Below are 20506 nucleotides of genomic sequence, written 5' to 3'. Positions count from 1 at the left end.
CGCAGTGCAAGCTCCGTTGAGCTCAGTGGGCTCAGTTTTCAGTAAACACACATCAGATTGCGCAGCAGTTGTGTTATGACTTTTCCGGCCCGTCGTGTGACGCAGGCGGCCGCGAAAGCTTGGGAAATCCAAGCCCCAGAGCCAGTGACCCTCGCTGAGTCTCTCTCTGTGGCAACGCTTGCAAAATGAGGAAGTGGCGTCTTTTTCGTTTAGAGTTCTTTTTTTAAGAAAAATAAGTCACTCCAGTCTGGTTCTATGGAAACACTCGGTTTCCTGTTATCTGCAGAGAGCAGTCAAGTCGACCAGAAAAAAAATGAGGTCTTATCTGCCGGGTCTGATCTTCCTCAAAGGGAAGTTGCGGGGCCGTTTCCTTTGCAACGCCCTTCAGTAAGAAGGTGTCCTTTTAAGAAAAGGGAAGTAAAGTCAAGTTAACAGTCTTCCCCAAAAGAGAATTTCCTCCTCAGGACCAAAACAGGGCAGGAAAGGGTTATTAAGCCTTGGACACGGCAAAGGAGACAGTATAATTAAGAGATTAAAGTGTTGAAATATTGAAAACTTTAGGGAAGGTTGGAGCCTTCTTTGGGCTATCTGGAAAATTATTAAAAGTCCATGGAAGTGCAAACAGGATCCAACATAGCGGCGGATGGGAAATCGACAATGAATTTTTAAAAGGGGGGAAATAAAGGAATAATTAATTGTAATGAAGGGGAAATATAATAGATAAAAGTATGTTGTAGATAGATAATTTATCAGCTTATAAAACCCACTTGGGGGTACAATCCCAGAAGGAAAACAAACATTTAATAAAGCAGGAAAGGGTGGGGTTGGAAACATCAGGGGGAAACCAACTTATAAAAAACATTTTAAACTTGTACTAAATTTGAAGTTAAATTGTTAAGAATTGTTGAAATTCAAATTAATTGGCCAAAAAAACCGCACAGCCTCTGCGATCCTAATACTCGTAGCTGATGCTGTTTGCAGTTTCTTCCTATATACATAGAAACGCAATGCTGTCGTCACGCAGCTCCCATTGGAGGATTTGCAGTGCAGGATTTGCAGGAAGTCAGAGCTCAGCCTCCCATTGGCCGATCTGTCGTTCCTCAACAGGACCCTGGATTTGCCAAGGGTGGGCGGGGTTTCTGAGCGATTCAAGCGGGGGGGGGGGCAGCCCTTCATATAAAAATAAGAGCCTTGCTGCAGGATCACACCAGCATTAACCCCAGCTTCCTGTCCGTACAATGGCTGCTATGACACCAGGATCCTGAGCTGATCCAGAACGCCTCTTCTGACACCTTCATGTTCTTAAGGAATATTTAAAATCTCCGAAATGACTCTCCCTTTCCTCCCTTCCCCAAAGGTAGACTTCAAACAACGTCCGAGGAACCCTATTTGCTTCTGCCTCGCTGTCAGGGCACGGGAACGAACTCCGCAAATCTCTGCCAGCGTCTTTTCTCTGGAACAGCAGAATTGCCTCAGCTCGCGGAATGATCTCGGAAGCCGTCGTGTGAATTTTCTGGACCCTGCAGTGGTGGTGGTGGGGAACAACTTTGGGTCGCGACGGTCGCAGAAACTTTCCCGCGTAGAGAAGGATCCGGCACGCGGAAAGGGGTCCGGCTTCTGAGAGCAGATCGACCCACTAGGCGGAAAGCTGGAATCCTCAACGAATATGAGCGATTTCTGGCACAAGCTGGGTTGCTGCGTTGTAGAGAAATCGCGGCAGGTGGGTAGTCCCGAATCTCTTAGCCCAGGTGCGGAGAACAGCAGGCCAGAGGTTTGAATTCAGCCCTTGGGGTTGGTTTTTCCTGCCCTTGGAATGCTCCAGTGCAGAGAGTTGGGAAGAGTTTTTTTAAGGATTGAAGTTTTTATTATGTTTTTAGATACAGTGGTACCTCAGTTTTCAAGCGTCTCGGATGCCGAACGTTTTTCAAACGCCAAAAACCCGGAAGTAATTGCTTCCATTTTCGAACGCGCCTCAGAAGTCGGAACGGCTTCCGCTGCCTGTTTTTCCATTTTTCCAATTGAACTCTCAGCCAGCCCTTTGTGCCTTGGTTTTCAAACATTTCGGAAGTCGGACCATCTTCCAGAATGGATTATGTTAGAGAACTGAGGTACCACTCTATACTGAAAGCCGCCCAGAGTGACTGGGGAAGCCTGGCCAGATGTGTGGGGTATAAATATTATTATTATTATTATTAGTTCCCCCAAGAGGGGTTGACTGCTAAGCCACTCTGGGAACTGTAGCTCTGGGAGGCGAATAGCAGGGAACAGTCACCTGACAACTCTTCACACCTGTAACAAACTACAGTTCCCAGAATCCTTTGGGGGAAAGCCTCGACCGTTTTGGGTGGTATCAGAGTACATTGAATGTACAGTGCGACAGTGGCTTGAGATAATGGCTGTTTTTGTTACCAACACACTGGCAAAGTTTCCTGCAGCTGTTTATTTGGACGGATCCTGTGGTTTTCACCTGTTTCGATGGTACAAGGTATATCTTGACTGGGTTACCCCAGCCACTCTGTGCAGCTTCCAGCGAAACGTAAACATTAAACATTAAAAACCGTCTCTTAAATCACATAGAGATATTTCGGTAATTAATCACTAACAGGTCTAATGATAAATGAACAGAAATCACCCTCATCCAACAATCTGCTTCCAATAGCTCAGTCAGTAGAGCGCAAGACCCTTAATCTCGGGTTCGTTGGTTCAAAGCCCCCATTGGGCAAAAGATTCCTGCGCTGCAGGGGGTGGACTGGATGACCCCTGGGGTTCCTTTGAACTCTACAATTCCATGAGTCTATCTCAGAGACAGCTATGCTTCTGAATACCAGTTGCTGGAAACCGCAGGAGGGCAGAGGGCTCAGCTCCTGTTTGGGGTTTTCAATTAGGGATCTGGTTGGCTACTCGAAGAACCCCTTTGGCCTGATCTGGCAGCCAGGATCTTTTGGTGTTCCTATGGAACCTCCGGTTTCCCCAGCCATTCTGGGCGGCTTCCAACAAAGTATTAAAATACAGTAGTCTGTTAAACATTAAAAGATTCCCTAAAGAGGGCTGCCTTCAGATGTCTTCTAAAAGTCTGGTAGTTGTTCTTCTCTTTGACATCAGGTGGTAGGGCGTTCCACAGGGCGGGGGCCACCACCGAGAAGGCCCTCTGCCTGGTTCCCTGTAACCTCACTTCTTGCAGGGAGGGAACTGCCAGAAGGCCCTTGAGCTGGACCTCAGTGTCCAGGCAGAACAATGGGGCTGGAGACGCTCCTTCAGGTATACTGGACCGAGGCCATTTAGGGCTTTCAAGGTCAGCACCAACACTTTGAATTGTGCTTGGAAACGTACCAGGAGCCAATGTAGGTCTTTCAAGACCAGTGTTATGTTATATGGTCTCGGCGGCCGCTCCCAGTCACCAGTCTAGCTGCCGCGTTCTGGATTAGTTGTAGTTTCCGGGTCACCTTCAAAGGTAGCCCCACGTAGAGCGCATTGCGGTAGTCCAAGCGGGAGATAACCAGAGCATGTGTCACTCTGGCAAGACAGTCCGGTTCTTGGGGCATTTGGCCTCTGTGGGAATAAGGGGCGGGCTGGCCTCGATGGACCCCCTTTGGCCTGACCCGGTAGCCAGACTCTTCCAAGTGGCGCTTCCAATGCGCCAAAGGCTTTGCTCGCCTTCTGGCTCAGGCGAAGCCCCGTTTTTCTGTGTTTCCTCGACTCCGGTGGTGATGTTTTCCTTCCGTCCTGTTCCTCCGCTTTCCCCCCGCAGCCGAAGAAGACGCGGCGGAGAATCGACCGTAGCATGATAGGGGAGCCCATGAATTTCGTCCACCTGACACACATCGGGTCCGGAGACATGGCAAATGAGGGTCTCCCCATGGTAAGCCTCTGTTCTCTTTCTCTTCGGCGGTTCGGTTCGGTTTGGGTTCGGATCCGTAAGCAGAAAGGAGTTGGGTGTTTCCACATCAGATACAAACCTTTCCCACCCACCGATAAAAGCTCCTTGGTTGGCGAGGTCTAAAGAAGATGTGATTCTTTCCCGTTGTTATTATTATTATTATTATTATTATTATTATTATTATTAGTTTCTGGGTTTACCCCCAAGCCTGCTGATCACCCCAACACCTTCTTTGCCGATAATGAAGCTACACAAGCAGAACTGGGTGACACCACAGCACGTAGCTGGGCTGCGGAACTCACTGCCACAAGAGGCAAGAGATAGCCACAGCTTTAAAAAAAGGATTGGACAAATTCAGGCAGGAGGAGAAAGCTATCAGTGGCTACTGGGTTCTCCCTCCACTGTTGGAGGCAGGAAAAGTCTCTCAATCATTTCTGTTGCTGGGAATCCCCATTCTGCCTCCTTGGCAGCCCTGAGAACAGGAAACAGGACCAAATGAGCTGCTTTTCACCCGATCTAGAAGGGCCCTTCTTCTGCTCTTGTGGAGCCTCCAGATCCAGTGGCAATCTATCTAGATTCCTAAAGGGCATTTGGCCCCTGTGAGAGCAGGATGCTGGAATACAGGAGCTCCTCTTTCACCCCAATCCATCAACAATCCTCTCCTTATGCCCTCAAACTGCAAATAGAACCTGCAAATTGGCTTCCATGGGTAGGCAAACTAAGGCCCAGTGGCCGGATCCAGCCCAATCGTCTTCTCAATCCGGCCTGCGGACAGTCTGGGAATCAGTGTGTTTTTACATGAGTGGAACCAGCCAGCAACTCCGGGAGATCTTGGGTTGCTACAAGCATGGTAAAGAAGGAATGAAATTAAAAATGATATACTTTCTTCCCCCTGTCTTTTAAAGGACAGCTAAGGGTGGAGGGTTGTGGATATACCTGGTTTGGAGGAATTGGAGAGTTATTCATGCTTTCTGAGAATCCCCAAATCATTAAGCCATGGGGGCCGGATCCAGCCCAATCGCCTTCTAAATCTGGCCTGTGGATGGTCCAGTAATCAGTGTGTTCTTACATGAGTAGAAGGTGTCCTTTTATTTAAAATGCATCTCTAGGTTATTTGTGGGGCATAGGAATTCGTTCATTTCCCCCCAAAAAATATAGTCCGGCCCCCCACAAGGTGTGAGGGACACTGGGACCGGCCCCCTGCTGAAAACGTTTTCTGACCCCGGCTCCCCTGCTGTGGTTCTGTGTGGGGAAATTCTCTGAAGGGGTGGGGAAATTACAATGGGAGAAATATTCATCTTCTTCAAGGAAGAGGGGTTCACTTTTCCAAACCAGGACGTTTTCCTCATAGCTGCTGTAATCCCAGTAATTATCAACTCCGCCACAACTGCTAAAGTCGTGTGCATTTTTCGGAAAGGGTTTTTAGCAAATGGCAGGAAACTGGTTTTTCATTAGGTTCTGTGGGGAAGGACAGGTTTGCCCTCGGCCGCCCTCTAGCGGCTGTTTGAGGGCGACAGCCAAACCAGCCTCATTTTTAATTTTGGTTTTGTAAAGTTCTTTTTAATTTCATTTTATAACGTATATAAACCAGAGAGAGCAGTTGCAGCCACAGATGCAAATCTAAAGAGGAGAAACAAAACTGCAAATCAGGCATGTAGAATGAGTTCAGTTGCACATGGGTTAAAAAACAACAACAACCAAAATCCCAAACATTTTCAGGCTTGTGACGTGGACTGGTTTAACTGTAAAGGAATGCATAATCATATTTAAAGTGTCTGGAGCTTTTGGTCTTTGTCAATATCTCAAATCATGCATAATTTGCTCCATTATACCGATATTGCAAAGCGAGCGATACCAAGTGCGAAATTCTGGGCTGTTTTCTTACTAGCCCATCCACCAAGATCATATATAAGGCCAGTTCTTTTGACAATATATCTCTCTTGGTATCATCAGAAATATTTGGTGACATTAATTTTGGACAGCAAACCCTCGGTTCTTTAGTATTTTTAGTATTTTTCTTTAAAATTATTTATACATTTTTCCATAAAAATTTTTCACATTCCATTCAATTTACTCATACAATCAGAATCATTGACTTCCCCTTCCATGGTTCTGTATATATACCCATTACGGCTGCATTTTTAAATTGCTCCACAAATTCTTTTGTTCTCCTTCCATCTCATATCTTTATATACTCTAAACTGCTGAGTTTACTGCAACCCTGCTAAAGTTTAACCTGTTAACATGATTCTTCAAATATCCTTCAAACGTTTTCCTCTCTTCTTTAAACACTCCATCTTCCTGATTTCTTTAGTAATATTAGGGTTGCCATATTTCAAGAAATCCGGACACAAAGGTTGTTGAGCTTTTGGGGGGAAATTGCCCAAAGAAAGCTCTTTTTTTTTTTTTGGAAATTGTTCAATTTTTTAAGGAAAGTTGCTGAGCTTTTTTAAGGAAAAAACCCAGACGTATGGCAACCCTCGTAATATTTACCATTTGTGTCAAAGTTAAATTCCCGCCATAAAGGATGAGCTGTGCTGAACTTACTGCAACCCCTCCAACAATGAGGTGAGATGGAAGAGGACGTTTTTGACATTTGCCAGGGAACAGAGAGCCCTGCTTATTAATCAGGATCGAAAGCTGCAGCAGACAGATTTTGACAGTTTCAGAACTCCAGGGCTGGCAGAATCTGGGCTTGCCACAGCCTGCCCTCCCCTTTTGCAAACATGCCTCTGTGTGCTTCTGGGCTTCATCCCTCCTCGACCAGCTGGCACTGAGAGTCTTGTGTGCCAAAGGGAGATCCGAATGGCAGCCAGACGCCGCACCCTCGCTTCTCCAGCTGAGATAGTGCCAGCCAAAAACCCGCCCTGCCTTCGCCACCCTGAACACTTCACCCCCAGTGCTGGATTTACATATAAGCTAAACAAGCTATAGCTTAGGGCTTCACTCTCTTGGGGACCCCCCAAAAATTTAAAGGGGGAAAAATTGGATGTACATTTGCAAAATATAAGATAAAAAACAAATAAAATAAAACCTACATACAGCAACCGTGTTTTGTGTTGTGTAGGCTCCTAGGATGTAAGTCATGGGCTAGCCAAAAGTTCTTCCTGATCCTTAGTCCTAACCTCGATCTCTTTCGCTCTCTTCCATCAGACAGGGGCAATGCATGAAATGAGATCCAAATGCGGCCGAGATCGACAGTGGAGCAGCTCCCACGTTTTGTAGCTCTGTGGTATTTCCCCCGCTTTCTCTTCCGTGTAAGTGCCTTGCTAGATACGAAAATCCCTTCCCTTTTTTTTAAAAAAAGTTCTCCATCTGATCATTAAGGACTAGCTGCTTTTTCTGCTTTAGAGCCAGGAATCCTGGCTCCCTGCCCAAGGTTTGAGCTGTAGTCCCTGTGGGAATGTTCAGGGAGGCAGGAGGGGATATATTGTTTATTAATACCCTTCCGAACTTGCGCTAGCAAGTTCTATAACAGGCATCCCCAACCTTTGGGCCCTCCAGATGTTTTGGACTACAATTCCCCTCATCCCTGACCACTGGTCCTGTTAGCTAGGGATCATGGGAGTTGTAGGCCAAAACATCTGGAGGGCCAAAGGTTGGGGATGCCTGTGCTATAACTTAGTAGAGTTTTACATTCCCCTTTTAAACGCAGAGCAGATAGCTGGCTGCAGGCTTGTTTAAGCCTCTTACTATTAGGTTCCTGGTAAAGGGACCCCTGACTGTTAGGTCCAGTCGTGACTGACTCTGGGGTTGCAGCGCTCATCTTGCTTTACTGGCCGAGGGAGCCGGTGTACAGCTTCCAGGTCATGTGGCCAGCATGACTAAGCCGCTTCTGGCGAACCAGAGCAGTGCACAGAAACGCCGTTTACCTTCCCGCCGGAGCGGTACCTATTTATCTACTTGCACTTTGACGTGCTTTCGAACTGCTAGGTTGGCAGGGGCAGGGACCGAGAAACGGGAGCTCACCCCATCGCAGGGATTCGAACCGCTGACTTTCTGATCGGCAAGCCCTAGGGCCTGTGGTTTAACCCACAGGATCCTAGTAAGTTCCCATATATCCCTCTTAAAAGAATAAACATGCCACAATCTTGTTTAAAGTACAGTCATACCAGTTACAGCTTCAGGTTGTGCGATTTCGGGTTGTGCACCGCGCCAAACCCAGAAGTACTTCCAGGTTTCGGCGCTTGTACATGTGCAGAAGCGCTAAATTGCATTTTGCACATGCGCAGAAGCGCCAAATCGCAACCCGCACGTGCGCAGACGCGGCGCTGCGGGTTGCGAATGTGCTTCCCGCACGGATTACATTCACAACCTGAGCGTCCACTGTATATATAAAAGTTTACTCACATCATCAGTTCACAGTTGGATCCCTGAAGGCAGACTTAGTTACACATATGTAGATATGGATCTACCCCATATAGGGGGGTTAATCCCAGTGAATGCAAACTGGCAGTCGCTGCAGTTCACGCGACGAAAGGAAGATGGAAAAGAAGGGAGGGGGGCTGCGTGCCTTGTGCTTTTGTTACCTGCACAGGTAAGGTCACGCCCACCTCTAGTCACATGCAAAAGGAAGGATGCTCCAGCCCAGGAGGAAACAGGAAGTTTTCGACCGGCTAGAACAAACATCCCCTTGCATGTCCACTCTAGGAAAACAAGGAATGTTGTACTTGTCTGCTACTTATGTATCACATCCCACAGTCCCCACTGCCTGGAGAGCAGCCTGCCAGGGAAGTCTTGAGTTAAAATACATAGCTTAGACGCTGTTTTCTAAGTTTCACTTCCCCTGCCAATTCAGGTGGAGGAGCAGGAAGGAGGTGGAGAGGGAATGTAATTCTTCGTTCCGATCTCTTTTCTTCTCGCAGGTCCTGGGCAAATTAACGAATCGAGAAAACCCAAAGAAAGAAATAAGTATGTAAACAACCCTCGCGCGAGCGGCCTGCTCGGATCCTGTCGAGGCAGGTCGGCGAAGCTCAGAAGACACCAAACACCCTTCGTAACTTATGCAAACTGATTCCAAATCGGATCGGATTTTCTTTTTCTAAAGAGCGTCAGCAACAAAAACGCGGCAGCTTATTCCGCCGCTAATTTTCGCCTCCCAGATTTGCATAGAAAGATTTGCTGAATCCAACACTCCCTTAGCTGCCGCTTCCTCTCTCTCTTCTCTCTCCCCCCCCCCCCGCCACAAAAAAATGCAGAAGCATCTCTGGACCCTCAGTCAGTCTTTCATGCCGTCCTTCGTTTCGTGGCTGCCACATTTTGCTTTTTCAGAACTTGGCAAGGAATCGGGGCGGGCGTTTGAGGGAGATTGACGCCCGGGGCTTCAGCAAGCATCTTCGTCCGCGAACATGCCATCCATTTAAAGCACATCCAAAGCCTCTTCCACACACACATATACACACCCAGGCCAATCACCCTGGGAACTGTAGTTTGCTATGGGTGCTGGGAATTGTAGCACTGTAGGAGTAAACTACAGTTCTCCGGATTCTCGGGGTACATGTGCTTTAAATGTATAATGTGTGTGCCATTTTGCTTCATTTTTTTAAAGTGCATTCTGTTTCATCCCCCCAAAAAAAATCTGGAGAGGAACTTATCATAACTGGGTTTGTTTTTTTTTACATGGAAAGTGTAATCACTGGATTTTGGGGCGTTTCCTGAGGAGGGGGAGAAGGATCGACCTTTCCATGAGGCACGGGTTTTTTTAAAGAGCAGGAGGCAGAGCGCCACCCTGCTGGAATCTTCCCTGTGAAAGCCTTGCTGAAATGACTGGAAGGCCCGCGAGAGTGTGGTTAGTGACGTCACAGGCACTAGCCAGTCGCCACCTTCCACAATTGGCCAGCATTTTGCTCCTGCTCCTGAAGACCTCTTCTCTGTGCCAGTCACTGAAGATGAGGTGTGGCCGCTTTTGGGTTTCCTGCGGCAAAGCATCCCACACGCAGGGCGGCCTCTGCAGGTTGGACTTCCTCTACCGAAGGGCAGCAAAACGGGAGAGACGATGTTTCACCAGGCAAAGCGAGAGAACGAACACGGAAGATGGAGAGGATCCGGTCCGGATGATGGCAGGGCCTTGTCGCCTCTTTGGCCGCAAAGCATCGTGGAGGGAGAAAATCTCTGGATCACATCAAGGCAATTTTGGAACTTCCTTTTATATGTATAAAAAATGCAATATTCTTGTTAAAAGCTGGGCAAAGTTTGTCATTCTGTTGGGATAGGGACATTTCACTGAGATCTTGCTTGGACTGCAGGAGCCTTGATCCTCAGTTCTTCCCGTCGAATCATGAATGTTGAGCTCGAGAGGTGCTCAGACTACAAATCCCAGCAGCCCCGGCGCACCCAGTGAGGGAATTATGGGAGTTGTAGTCCGGCAATTTCAGGTGGGTGGCAGAAGCTTCCTTCACCCCGCCCCCCAATTTCTGGAAGTTCCTCTCTCTGACCCCGTGAAATTCTCCACAGAAACATCCCATCTGATCGCTAAGGACTAATCCTGACTCTCCTCCTGAGGGGTGGAGAACTTCAGGCCAAATCCGGCCCCCAAGGCTGCTCTCTTTGGCCCTCGGAACTCTCTCTAGGCCACGCCCCCTCTCCACAGGCCACGCCCCCTCTCCGTCCCTCCTTCGCATCCTGAATGATGTTCCCTGGCTGGGATTTGTCCCTGAACTCTGACGGGGACACAGAGAGGACTGTGTGAAAAGGTGCAAGGACCAGCCCACTGCACAAAAACGAAAATTATATCCCTTGCTACGCCCATTTTTCTCCCTGGCACCACTGCCCGCAACTGGCACGCTGCCCTCGGAAGGAAATTCAGCCCTCCAGCCAGTTCCTCGCTCCAGAATTACTCCTTCTGACTGAATGGGGTTTCCCAAGAGGAGGAGGAGGAACTCTGAGGTGGGGTGTGTGGGAAGGGCGCCAGGGGCTGGTGTTGGGGGAGCACCTCAGATTTCAAGTTTCTATGCCTCATGAGGCTCTGGCACCAGGTGGCGGATTGCTCCCACCCACATTCCTTCTCTCTCGTTATTATTAGCAGGGGCGTTGCAGGAAATATGAAGCCAGCGAGGCTGAACTCTGGAATCGCTTTAGGGTTCCACTGCAAAAAAATAAAATAAAAAGCCCACATCTTTCTGTTCGTTAAAGGAAAAAATAGTCTGCTTAGCTTTCCTGAGCAAACCAGCTTTGTTTGTCTGTTGATGCCCCCCCCCCAAAAAAAACCCCTCTTTGCTTTTTCACATTAAAATGAGAAAGACTTCCATCCATTTGCTCATTACACGACAGGTTTGAAATATATCGGAGTCTGCCTTCATTTCTATGTGTGCTGGCCAAGAATTTTTTACTGCCATTTTACCACCTTTTTTTAAAAAAAAAAAGTTAACAAATGCAGGAGGGTGAGATTCAGCTAAGTCAAGCTCAGAGGATACCTCTTGAAATGCTCCCTTGCTTTCCCTGGGTCTCCTCTGAGTAGCACTTACGTCACCCAGAGGCTATCAGATAGCTGGGAATTGACATTTAGACCCTAGGGGTGAGCAGCCTCCATCCTTGAGGCCAAAAGCGGCCCCCCAACCTCTCTGCCTGGCCCTCGGAACCACCTGCAGGCCACGCCCCCTCTCCCCAGGCCACTCCCCTCGTTGGCTCTCCTTCGCACCCTCCTGGAGCAACCTTTCCCTGATTCGAACTCGGATCCTGCTTCCTGCTTGCGTGGATGTAGGATGGAAACTAACCTACTGCACAGAGGCAAAGTTTGCACTCCTTACTCAGCTGATTTCCCCCCCTGACACATTCGAGCTGAAGAAAGCCTCTGGAACTGTCCTTTCGCTCCAAATTAATCTCAAATCTTGATCATCTCCGGAAGGAAACCGGTTTGAAAATACAGCTATGCTACAATGCGCCCGTATTCCTGCTCCCCGTAAAGCTCTGACTCTGCCCGCCGTGGCCTCTGGTGCCACCTACTGTCGACCTCCCACCCTGATCACCACTTTGCCTAACGTCAGAGCCGGCCCCATCTCACCCCCCAAAGCTCCTGAAACCACCTCTCCCCTCTGCGATTTCAATGGGTGACTCCGTGTCAAACTGCTTAAGTTTCGCGCCGGCAGGGCTGACGTCGAAACCGTCGCTTTTGGGAAAGAATAGCTGGACTATTTGGGTGTATACTTGTTTGCTGAAAACATGTTCTCTTTTCTTCTTTTTTGTAAACGAGGAAATTTATGGGGGGGCGAGGGGGGCAGACCAAAATGTCTAATTATAACGAGGAAGCTTCCTAAAAGAGTATTTTTTTTTAAAGGAGGGGAGAAGCCGCAATCTGCGCACAGAAATATCGCTGGGGTGGATGCAAGAATCTGGTGTGTCCGATCGGTGGGAAGGTTGGGCTGGTGGGGTAGAGGACGAGTGGGGTAGATTTTTTTATTTTCCTTCGCCTCTTAAAACGTTTTCTCCCCCCTGCACTGCTGCCTGCCCCCCCCCCCGCCGCCGCCAACTTGCGACCTGTTCTGGAGAGTGTAATGTATGCTTGAAAAATTAAAAAAAGTCAAAAGATGGCCAGGATCTGTGTCTTGGATGGCGGGAGGAGGGCAAAAATGAGAATACTGTACCTGCCCACTCCTCTTCTTAAGAGATTTTCCCTTGAGGTCCTGCTCTGCAATAATTTCATTATTATATGAAGTTCGGACTCCAGAGATGATGGGCCCAGCTGCTGTTCTTCGGGGACCTTCAAGTCCACGGTGCACATCATAGATTTAAAACACATTCAGTGCACATTTTTCCCCAGTCCAGGAATTCTGGGAATTGTAGTTCAGCCCCTCGCAGAACTACAGTTCCCAGCACCCTTAAACTACAATTCCCAGGGTTCTTGGGTGGACGCCAGGTGCATCAAATGCACTTTCGAGGTATGGCATGGATGTGACCCAATCGCACCTGGCAGGTTTTCTTCCATCTGTGAATTGGTCCATGTTTATTCTTTAGTTGAGATTCCTGCATTGCAGGGGGGTGGAATAGATGACCCCGGGGTGTCCCTTTGAGCTCCACACTTCTATGAATCCCTGAACAGAAAAGGAGGTGCATCTTCAGCATTTTCTGGAACCTATTTCATGAAGGTGCCAGGGGAGAAAGATTCACAACTTAGGGGCCACCACAGAGAAGACCCCGTCTTGGGTCACGAACCCCCGAACTTCTGAGGGTGGTGGAACTACCAAGAGGGGCCCTCTGCCAATCTGAACGCCCAGGAGGTCCCTAGGGAAGGAGGTGGCCTTTCAGATATTTGGGGTCTTACAGGAAAGAGGTCATGCAAGCACTCAGCAGAACCCCAGGCAGTAATCTGGTTGCTCTGTTTTGAACCAGTTGGACTTCCTGTGTCGTCTTCAAGCGCAGCACCACAAAAAGTGCATTGCAGCAGTCCAGCCTGAAGTTCACCAGGGCATGGAGTGCAGAGGTCCAGTCACCTATGTCCGAAAGGGGCCTCCCGTAACTATGTTGGGTCCAGGAGCAACCCCAGGCTATGAGTCTGCACCTTCCAGGTGTGTCCAGAACAGATCATCTCCCCAACTTCTGGACCTGTAAACTCAGGAAGTTCTCCTTAAAAATCTGTAGAGTTCGGAAACGTTCAGACTGCATCCAAACGTTTACAGGCAGATCCGCACCGTACATCCAAAGCAAACCCAATGTGCCTTTATAGCATGGGACATCCCCCCCAAAGAATTCTGGGAGCTGTCGCCTGTCAAGAATGGGAATGGTAGTTCAGTGAGCAAGGAACTATAGTTCCCAGGATCCTTTGCAGGAAATCACCTGCTCTAAAAGCACAGTGCAAGCCTTTATCTCAGGAATGGCCGTGCAAAATTTGGTTACGATATCTTAAGAGAAGGGACGCGGGTGGCGCTGTGGGTTAAACCACAGAGCCTAGGGCTTGCCGATCAGAAGGTCGGCGGTTCGAATCCCCGCAACGGGGTGATCTCCCATTGCTCGGTCCCTGCTCCTGCCAACCTAGCAGTTCGAAAGCACATCAAAGTGCAAGTAGATAAATAGGTACCACTCCAGGGGGAAGGTAAATGGCGTTTCCTTGCGCTGCTCTGGTTCGCCAGAAGCGGCTTAGTCATGCTGGCCACATGACCCGGAAGCTGTATGCCGGCTCCCTCGGCCAGTAAAGCGAGATGAGCGCCGCAACCCCAGAATCATCCATGACTGGAACTAATGGTCAGGGGTCCCTTTACCTTTACCTTATCTTAAGAGAGCTTGGGATGCGTAGCAAGGAGACAAACAACTTTTTTTCAAAATACATACAGTGGTACCTCGGGTTACATACGCTTCAGGTTACATATGTTTCAGGTTACAGACTCCACTAACCCAGAAATAGTGCTTCAGGTAAGAACTTTGCTTCAGGATGAGAACAGAAATTGTGCTCCGGTGGCGCAATAGCAGCATGAGGTCCCATTAGCTAAAGTGGTGCTTCAGGTTAAGAACAGTTTCAGGTTAAGAACGGACCTCCGGAACGAATTACATACTTGACCCGAGGTACCACTGTAGATACAATCCTGTACTGGGGGGATATCTGTGCCCTCACCCCCCCAGACACTTTAGGATTCCTACCGCCCATCATGGCCTCAGCATTCAGTGTGCCTATTGGTCAGGAAGAAGGATGAAGGGCGTTGTAAGGCCATCGTATCACCTGTCCACAAGTCACCTGTCCGTGCCCTAGTCTCTCTAAACCAGAAAGAAAAAGAAAACGGAAACCTACTCAGGAATCAGCGTTTTTTATTCAGCTGCTCGCAGCAGCAGGGGGGGCCCCATACGAAGGTGAAGGAGACCCCAAAAAGAATAATCAAAACCCCTTTCTTTCCAACACAGAATGTTTAGCATGCTGCATCTGTCTGTGGTACAACCTCCTTCGCCCTGCCGGTTTTCCAGGCTCACTTTGTTGCCAATTCGAAAGCAGTTCTGGCAAATCAAGGGCGTTTGCTTTTGGGTGGAAGAAGAGCGAGATCCCAAGCGCCACGTTTCCTAGAAGGCCCCGCTCAGGGACGATGTTCAGTGATCGCCATGGCTGCTTGGCCTTCACTGTTGGCGCCTCGGCTTTGGTTCCTGAAGTGTAAAAATGGGAAAGCAAAGAGAATTAAAATGTAAGAGGGGAAACACATGCCGCACACATTTGTGGGAATCTGTGAGCTCCCCAAGATGTTGCTGGGCAGGTCAAATAACTCTGACAGTTGTTTGAGCGACACTAGAGGCGAGGCGGGTCAGATGCGACCCTACAGAAGAGGTTATTAAACGGTAAGTGGCATGGAAAGTTTGGAGAGGGAAAAGGTTTTCTCCCTCTCACATCATGCTAGAATTCAGGGGCATCCGAGGAAGGTAAACCTTGGAAGATTCAGAACAGGTAAAAGGAAGGAATTCTTCAGAGCATAGTTAGACTAGGGAACTCCCTGCCACAAGAGGCAGGGATGAGCAGCAATTTGGATGGCTTTAAATGAGGACTGGGCGAATTCATGAAGGAGGAGAAGGCCGTGGGTGACTACAAAGCCACAATGGCCATACTCCACGGTATGCAATGTTTCTAAACACCAGCAGGAATAATAATAATAATAATAATAATAATAAGGCCCTCGGCGCTGGACCTCAAGTGTACTGGCTGGACGATGGGGGTGGAGACGCTCCTTCAGGTATACTGGACCGAGGCCGTTTAGGGCTTTAAAGGTCAGCACCAACACTTTGAATTGTGCTCAGAAACGTACTGGGAGCCAGTGTAGGTCTTTCAAGACCGGTGTTATGTGGTCTTGGCGGCCGCTCCCAGTCCCCAGTCTAGCTGCTGCATTCTGGATTAGTTGCAGTTTCCAGGTCACCTTCAAAGGTAGCCCCACATAGAGCAGACCCAAGCTCAGGAACAACTCTCCTCTTCCTGAAGTATACCTGAAGGAGCGTCTCCACCCCCATCCTTCTGCCTGGACACTGAGGTCCAGCTCCGAGGGCCTTCTGGCGGTTCCCTCATTGCGAGAAGCAAAGCTACAGGGAACCAGGCAGAGGGCCTTCTCGGTGGTGGCGCCCGCCCTGTGGAACGCCCTCCCATCAGATGTCAAAGAGAAAAACAACTACCAGACTTTTAGAAGACATTTGAAGGCAGCCCTGTTTAGGGAAGCTTTTAATGTTTAATAGGTTATTGTATTTTAGTGTTCTGTTGGAAGCTGACCAGAGCGGCTGGGGAAACCCAGCCAGATGGGTGGGGTATAAATAATAAACTACTACTACTACTACTACTACTATTGGTTTCTCATTGAGACATCTGGTTGGCCACTGTGAGAACAAGATGCTAGACTAGATCCTTTGGCCTGATCTAGCAGGCTCTTGTGATCTTATGCACCATTGACCACATTGGCCAGGTCCACAGAGAACTGTGATCCGACGTCACCTGAACCTAGGAACTAAGATAGACTGCCTGGAGACCTGGAGGCTCCATGAGAACATCGGAAGAGCCCTGCTGGGTCGAGCTTGAGGGAGCTTGGCTGAATCTCTTCGCTCCAAACTTAGCCAGGAATTTTTTCAGTGCCGGCCCAAAACATTTATCTGCCTAAAGGAAGGCCGAGATGGTGTGTTCTTGCACAATTCTAGTGATTACTGGTGAGCTGAAAGGCGGGATATTGGCAGAAGGCGGACCCAGAGCCAATAGCAGGCAGAGCTACCCCCTGGGTTGGTTGTAGGGAAGGAGACAGGCAGGTGGGAGGTCTGGGGAAACACCTTGCTTTAAATTAAAAAGAATCCACTCCCCAAGCAAGCGGTGTAATTCTGACAGGAAGCATTCCTCTGAGCACGTGCAGAGAGTAGCCTCACAGGGCCCCTCTCTCGCGACCCGAAACAACAGGTCTCCACAGCTGTGGGGATCAGAGGAAGGGCTCCGTGTGGGGATAAGCAACCTCATATAACCGACATGCTTAAGTTGAATTAGGGACGTGGGTGGCGCTGTGGGTTAAACCACAGAGCCTAGAACTTGCCGATCAGAAGGTCGGCGGTTCGAATCCCCGTGACGGGGTGAGCTCCTGTTGCTCAGTCCCTGCTCCTGCCAACCTAGCAGTTCAAAAGCACGTCAAAGTGCAAGTAAATAAATAGGTACCACTCCGGCAGGAAGGTAAACGGCATTTCCGTGCGCTGCTCTGGTTCGCCAGAAGCGGCTTAGTCATGCTGGCCACATGACCCAGAAGCTGCACACTGGCTCCCTCGGCCAGTAAAGCAAGATGAGCACCGCAACCCCAGAGTCGGCCACGACTGGACCTAATGGTCAGGGGTCCCTTTACCTTTAAGTTGAATTAATGCATGAAGGGGTTAAGACCATAGAGTAAGCTGTCCAGCCAGGCTTAGCTCACTTTGGGAGGAGCTAGATAATCAAGACTTGGTTCTTCTCCAGTTTCCCCAAGAAGCTTGCTCTTACAAGCCGCTCTAGTTCCTGTACCAATAATTTGGGAACTTCCACCACTGTAACTAAGCCACGTTTTTCTGCCTGTGTTTTCTGACTGATGTGTGGAAAAGCAAATGAACCTGACCTTGGAGGAGTTTGTAAGTAAACCAATTTTTAACTTACGAAACATATGGTCTTTTTTTCTATGCTAGGGGAAGAGGGGGACTTTGGAAGGAACTCAGAAGGGCATATTTCCATGCTTTATTTTGCTGCATGATTTATTGTTTTAAATCTCTGCTTTGCCCCAAACCTGGATCTTGGCATCTAGGCAGTCCTTCTTGTATAATGCCTATTTTTCCTTGCACCCACAGAGAAGAAAGCCCCCCACCCGACATAAGAACATCAGGAGAGCCTGCTGGGTCTGGCCATGAGGAGCCCTTCTAGTCCAGCATCCTTGTTCCCTCAATGGCCAACTCGGTCCCTCTTCTGGAAAGCACTCAGGCAAGACCTGAGCGCTACAGCAGCTCTCCCCTGCTGCGGCTCATCACAGAGCATAGCCACCAACAGCCTTTCCCAACCAGTGAGTGCGCCTGCATCAGCCCTAACTCATAGGAGCTGGTTCAGAAATTTGAGTTTTCCTCCTCCCTCCCCATTCCTTTTTCCTTGCGTATCATGTTGCTATTGTTTTCCAGATTGGATGCCAGCGTGGCGGGGCCGTCTCGTTTTAACAGATTGTATGCAAGCCACTTTGGGGGGCCTTTGGGCCAAAGAGCAGGGATGCACCAATGCTCTGAATGAATAAACAAAACGGGGAGCACATTATGCGGCGCCTCGGGCCCCCCTGCCCGTCTGCCCCCACCTGCTCCGGCGGGAAGGCGTCCTTGATGCTCTTCCAGAGGTCCCTGAGTCCCTCGTGGACCTGGGTCCAGAAGTCCTTCCTCTTGCGCTCCTTGTCTTGCTTGATGTCTTGCAGTGCGCACATGTGCATTGGCCCCTGGTCGCACGCCAGCGTCGAGGAGTTGCACTGGCCCTGCTTGCACTGGCAGGCCTGGTAGTTGCACACCTCCCTCTCGAAGCGCAGGATGTCGTATTCCGCCGGGTCCAGGTGGACGCCGGGCTGCGAGTAGGTGATGTCTCGCACCCGGGACATGCTCCCCGCCGCGCAGTTGCAGTGCCACTCGCTCCACTCCTGCCAGGCGTAGCGGCTGTCGCCCACGACGAGGACGGTCTCCTTCTCCTGCGAGGTCCCCGCGCTGAACGTGATGGAGACCGACACCAGCGGCGCTTCCGTGGTCGTCTGGGTCTCGTTGCCATTGGTGTAGCCCGCCGCCACCGTCGCCCTGGCGGCCTCGGGGATCAGGGCCACCAGGTGCGGCGGCGCCCCCATCTGGGTCATGTCTTCCGTGTCCTCGCCCAAGCCTGGCCCGGGCGCCAGCCAGCCCCACAGGCAGAGCGTCAGCACCAAAGTGGCGCCCCCTATGGCCATGGAGGGGGACTGCGGGTTACGACCTCGGGCAGGGACAGCGCCCGGAGGTCTTGGTCTGGTTGGGATGGGAAGGGGAGGGAGGGGGCGTGGCCAGCCGTCGTTGTGGGCGGAGCCTTGCTAGGCAACCCGCTCAGAACTCTGTGGGAGAACAAAGGAAGGGCGGAACTCTGGGGAGGGAAAGTAGGCAGGACTTATGAAAATGGGGTGGGATTGAAGGCTAATAATAATAATAATAATAATAATAATAATAATAATAATAATTTATTTATATCCTGCCCATCTGGCTGGGTTTCCCCAGCCACTCTGGGCGGCTTCCAACAGAACACTAAAATACAATACCCTATTAAACATTAAAAGCTTCCCTAAACAGGGCTGCCTTCAGATGTCTTCTAAAAGTCTGGTAGTTGTTGTTCTCTTTGACATCTGGTGGCAGGGCGTTCCACAGGGCAGGCGCCACCACCGTGAAGGCCCTCTGCCTGGTTCCCTGTAACTTGGCTTCTCGCAGGGAGGGAACTGCCAGAAGGCCCTCGGAGCTGGACCTCAGTGTCCGGGCAGAACAATGGAGGTGGAGACGCTCCTTTGGGTATACTGGACCGAGGCCATTTAGGGCTTTCAAGGTCAGCACCAACACTTTGAATTATGCTCAAAAACGTACTGGGAGCCAATGTAGGTCTTTCAAGACCGGTGTTATGCGGTCTCGGCGGCCGCTCCTGGTCACCAGTCTAGCTGCCGCATTCTGGATTAGTTGTAGTTTCCGGGTCACCTTCAAAGGTAGCCCCACATAGAGCGCATTGCAGTAGTCCAAGCGGGAGACCAAGCATCTTAAAAAGCAGAGACATCACCTTGCCAACAAAGGTCCGTATAGTTAAAGCTATGGTTTTCCCAGTAGTGATGTATGGAAGTGAGAGCTGGACCATCAAGAAGGCTGATCGCCAAATAATTGATGCTTTTGAATTCTGGTGCTGGAGGAGACTCTGGAGAGTCCCATGGACTGCAAGAAGATCAAACCTCTCCATTCTGAAGGAAACCAGCCCTGAGTGCTCACTGGAAGGACAGATCCTGAAGCTGAGGCTCCAAGACTTTGGCCACCTCATGAGAAGAGGACTCCCTGGGAAAGACCCTGATGTTGGGAAAGATGGAGAGCACAAGGAGAAGGGGACGACAGAGGACGAGATGGTGGGACAGTGTTCTCAAAGCTACGAACATGAGTTTGACCAAACTGCGGGAGGCAGTGGAAGACAGGAGGGCCTGGCATGCTCTGGTCCAGGGGGTCACGAAGAGTCGGACACGACTAAACAACAACAGCAAGCCATAGTTTTGTTTTACAAGTTTACTTGTGCTCGGTGGTACTGCTATCTACTTCCAGTCTATCTTCCATTTCCTGCAGTTCATCCTCCAGTTCATGTGAGGATGCAGTGTCACTGTCCCAATCATCTTAATTACATTTGTCCATTAGGTATTTCTGAGGTGTACGTAATTCCATCATCAAAAGGTTTCTGGGCTGGGAGGTTGGGCTGCAGAGAGGGGGGTTGGCAAGGGGGCAGGGGGGCAGCTGGAGGGGGTGCGGGTAGAGCAGGTTGGCAAGCATTGTAAGCTGGGCAGCAGACCCTAGTGGGTGTGGATAGATAGATAGATAGATAGATAGATAGATAGATAGATAGAGTGGTACCTCGGGTTACATACGCTTCAGGTTACAGACTCTGCTAACCCAGAAATAGTGCTTCAGGTTAAGAACTTTGCTTCAGGATAAGAACAGAAATCGTGCTCCGGCGGTGTGGCGGCA

At 49.7% G+C, this 20506-nt stretch overlaps 2 protein-coding genes across 3 annotated transcripts in view; one reads left to right on the top strand and one right to left on the bottom strand.

Annotated features, from left to right (window-relative positions):
- The window catches only part of CDC42SE1 (CDC42 small effector 1), a 42318-nt gene extending 32842 nt beyond the window's left edge, over positions 1 to 9476 (top strand). Inside the window, exons 2-5 of one of the 2 annotated variants that reach the window (XM_083591689.1) lie at positions 1358 to 1720; positions 3749 to 3859; positions 7031 to 7134; positions 8743 to 9476. In XM_083591689.1, coding sequence (XP_083447815.1) covers positions 1667 to 1720; positions 3749 to 3859; positions 7031 to 7102 — 237 coding nt within the window. In that variant the 5' untranslated portion in view covers positions 1358 to 1666 and the 3' untranslated portion in view covers positions 7103 to 7134; positions 8743 to 9476. The remainder of the gene's footprint in view (positions 1 to 1357; positions 1721 to 3748; positions 3860 to 7030; positions 7135 to 8742) is intronic. The other variant, XM_083591690.1, reaches the window with a different exon arrangement.
- A 5115-nt stretch (positions 9477 to 14591) lies between these two features.
- LOC310751849 (uncharacterized protein) lies at positions 14592 to 18828 on the bottom strand. The gene is made up of 2 exons (XM_083591583.1): positions 18097 to 18828; positions 14592 to 14935 (listed from the first exon to the last, which is right to left on the bottom strand). The coding sequence occupies exons 1-2, from the start codon at positions 18721 to 18723 to the stop codon at positions 14909 to 14911; spliced, it is 654 nt and encodes a 217-aa protein (XP_083447709.1). The 5' UTR covers positions 18724 to 18828; the 3' UTR covers positions 14592 to 14908.
- Between the last annotated feature and the right edge of the window lie 1678 nt (positions 18829 to 20506).

This window comes from Podarcis filfolensis (assembly GCF_964270895.1).
Source record: "Podarcis filfolensis genome assembly, chromosome: 16".
NCBI classification, from domain to species: domain Eukaryota; kingdom Metazoa; phylum Chordata; class Lepidosauria; order Squamata; family Lacertidae; genus Podarcis; species Podarcis filfolensis.
This window is presented reverse-complemented; position numbering and strand designations above follow the sequence as displayed.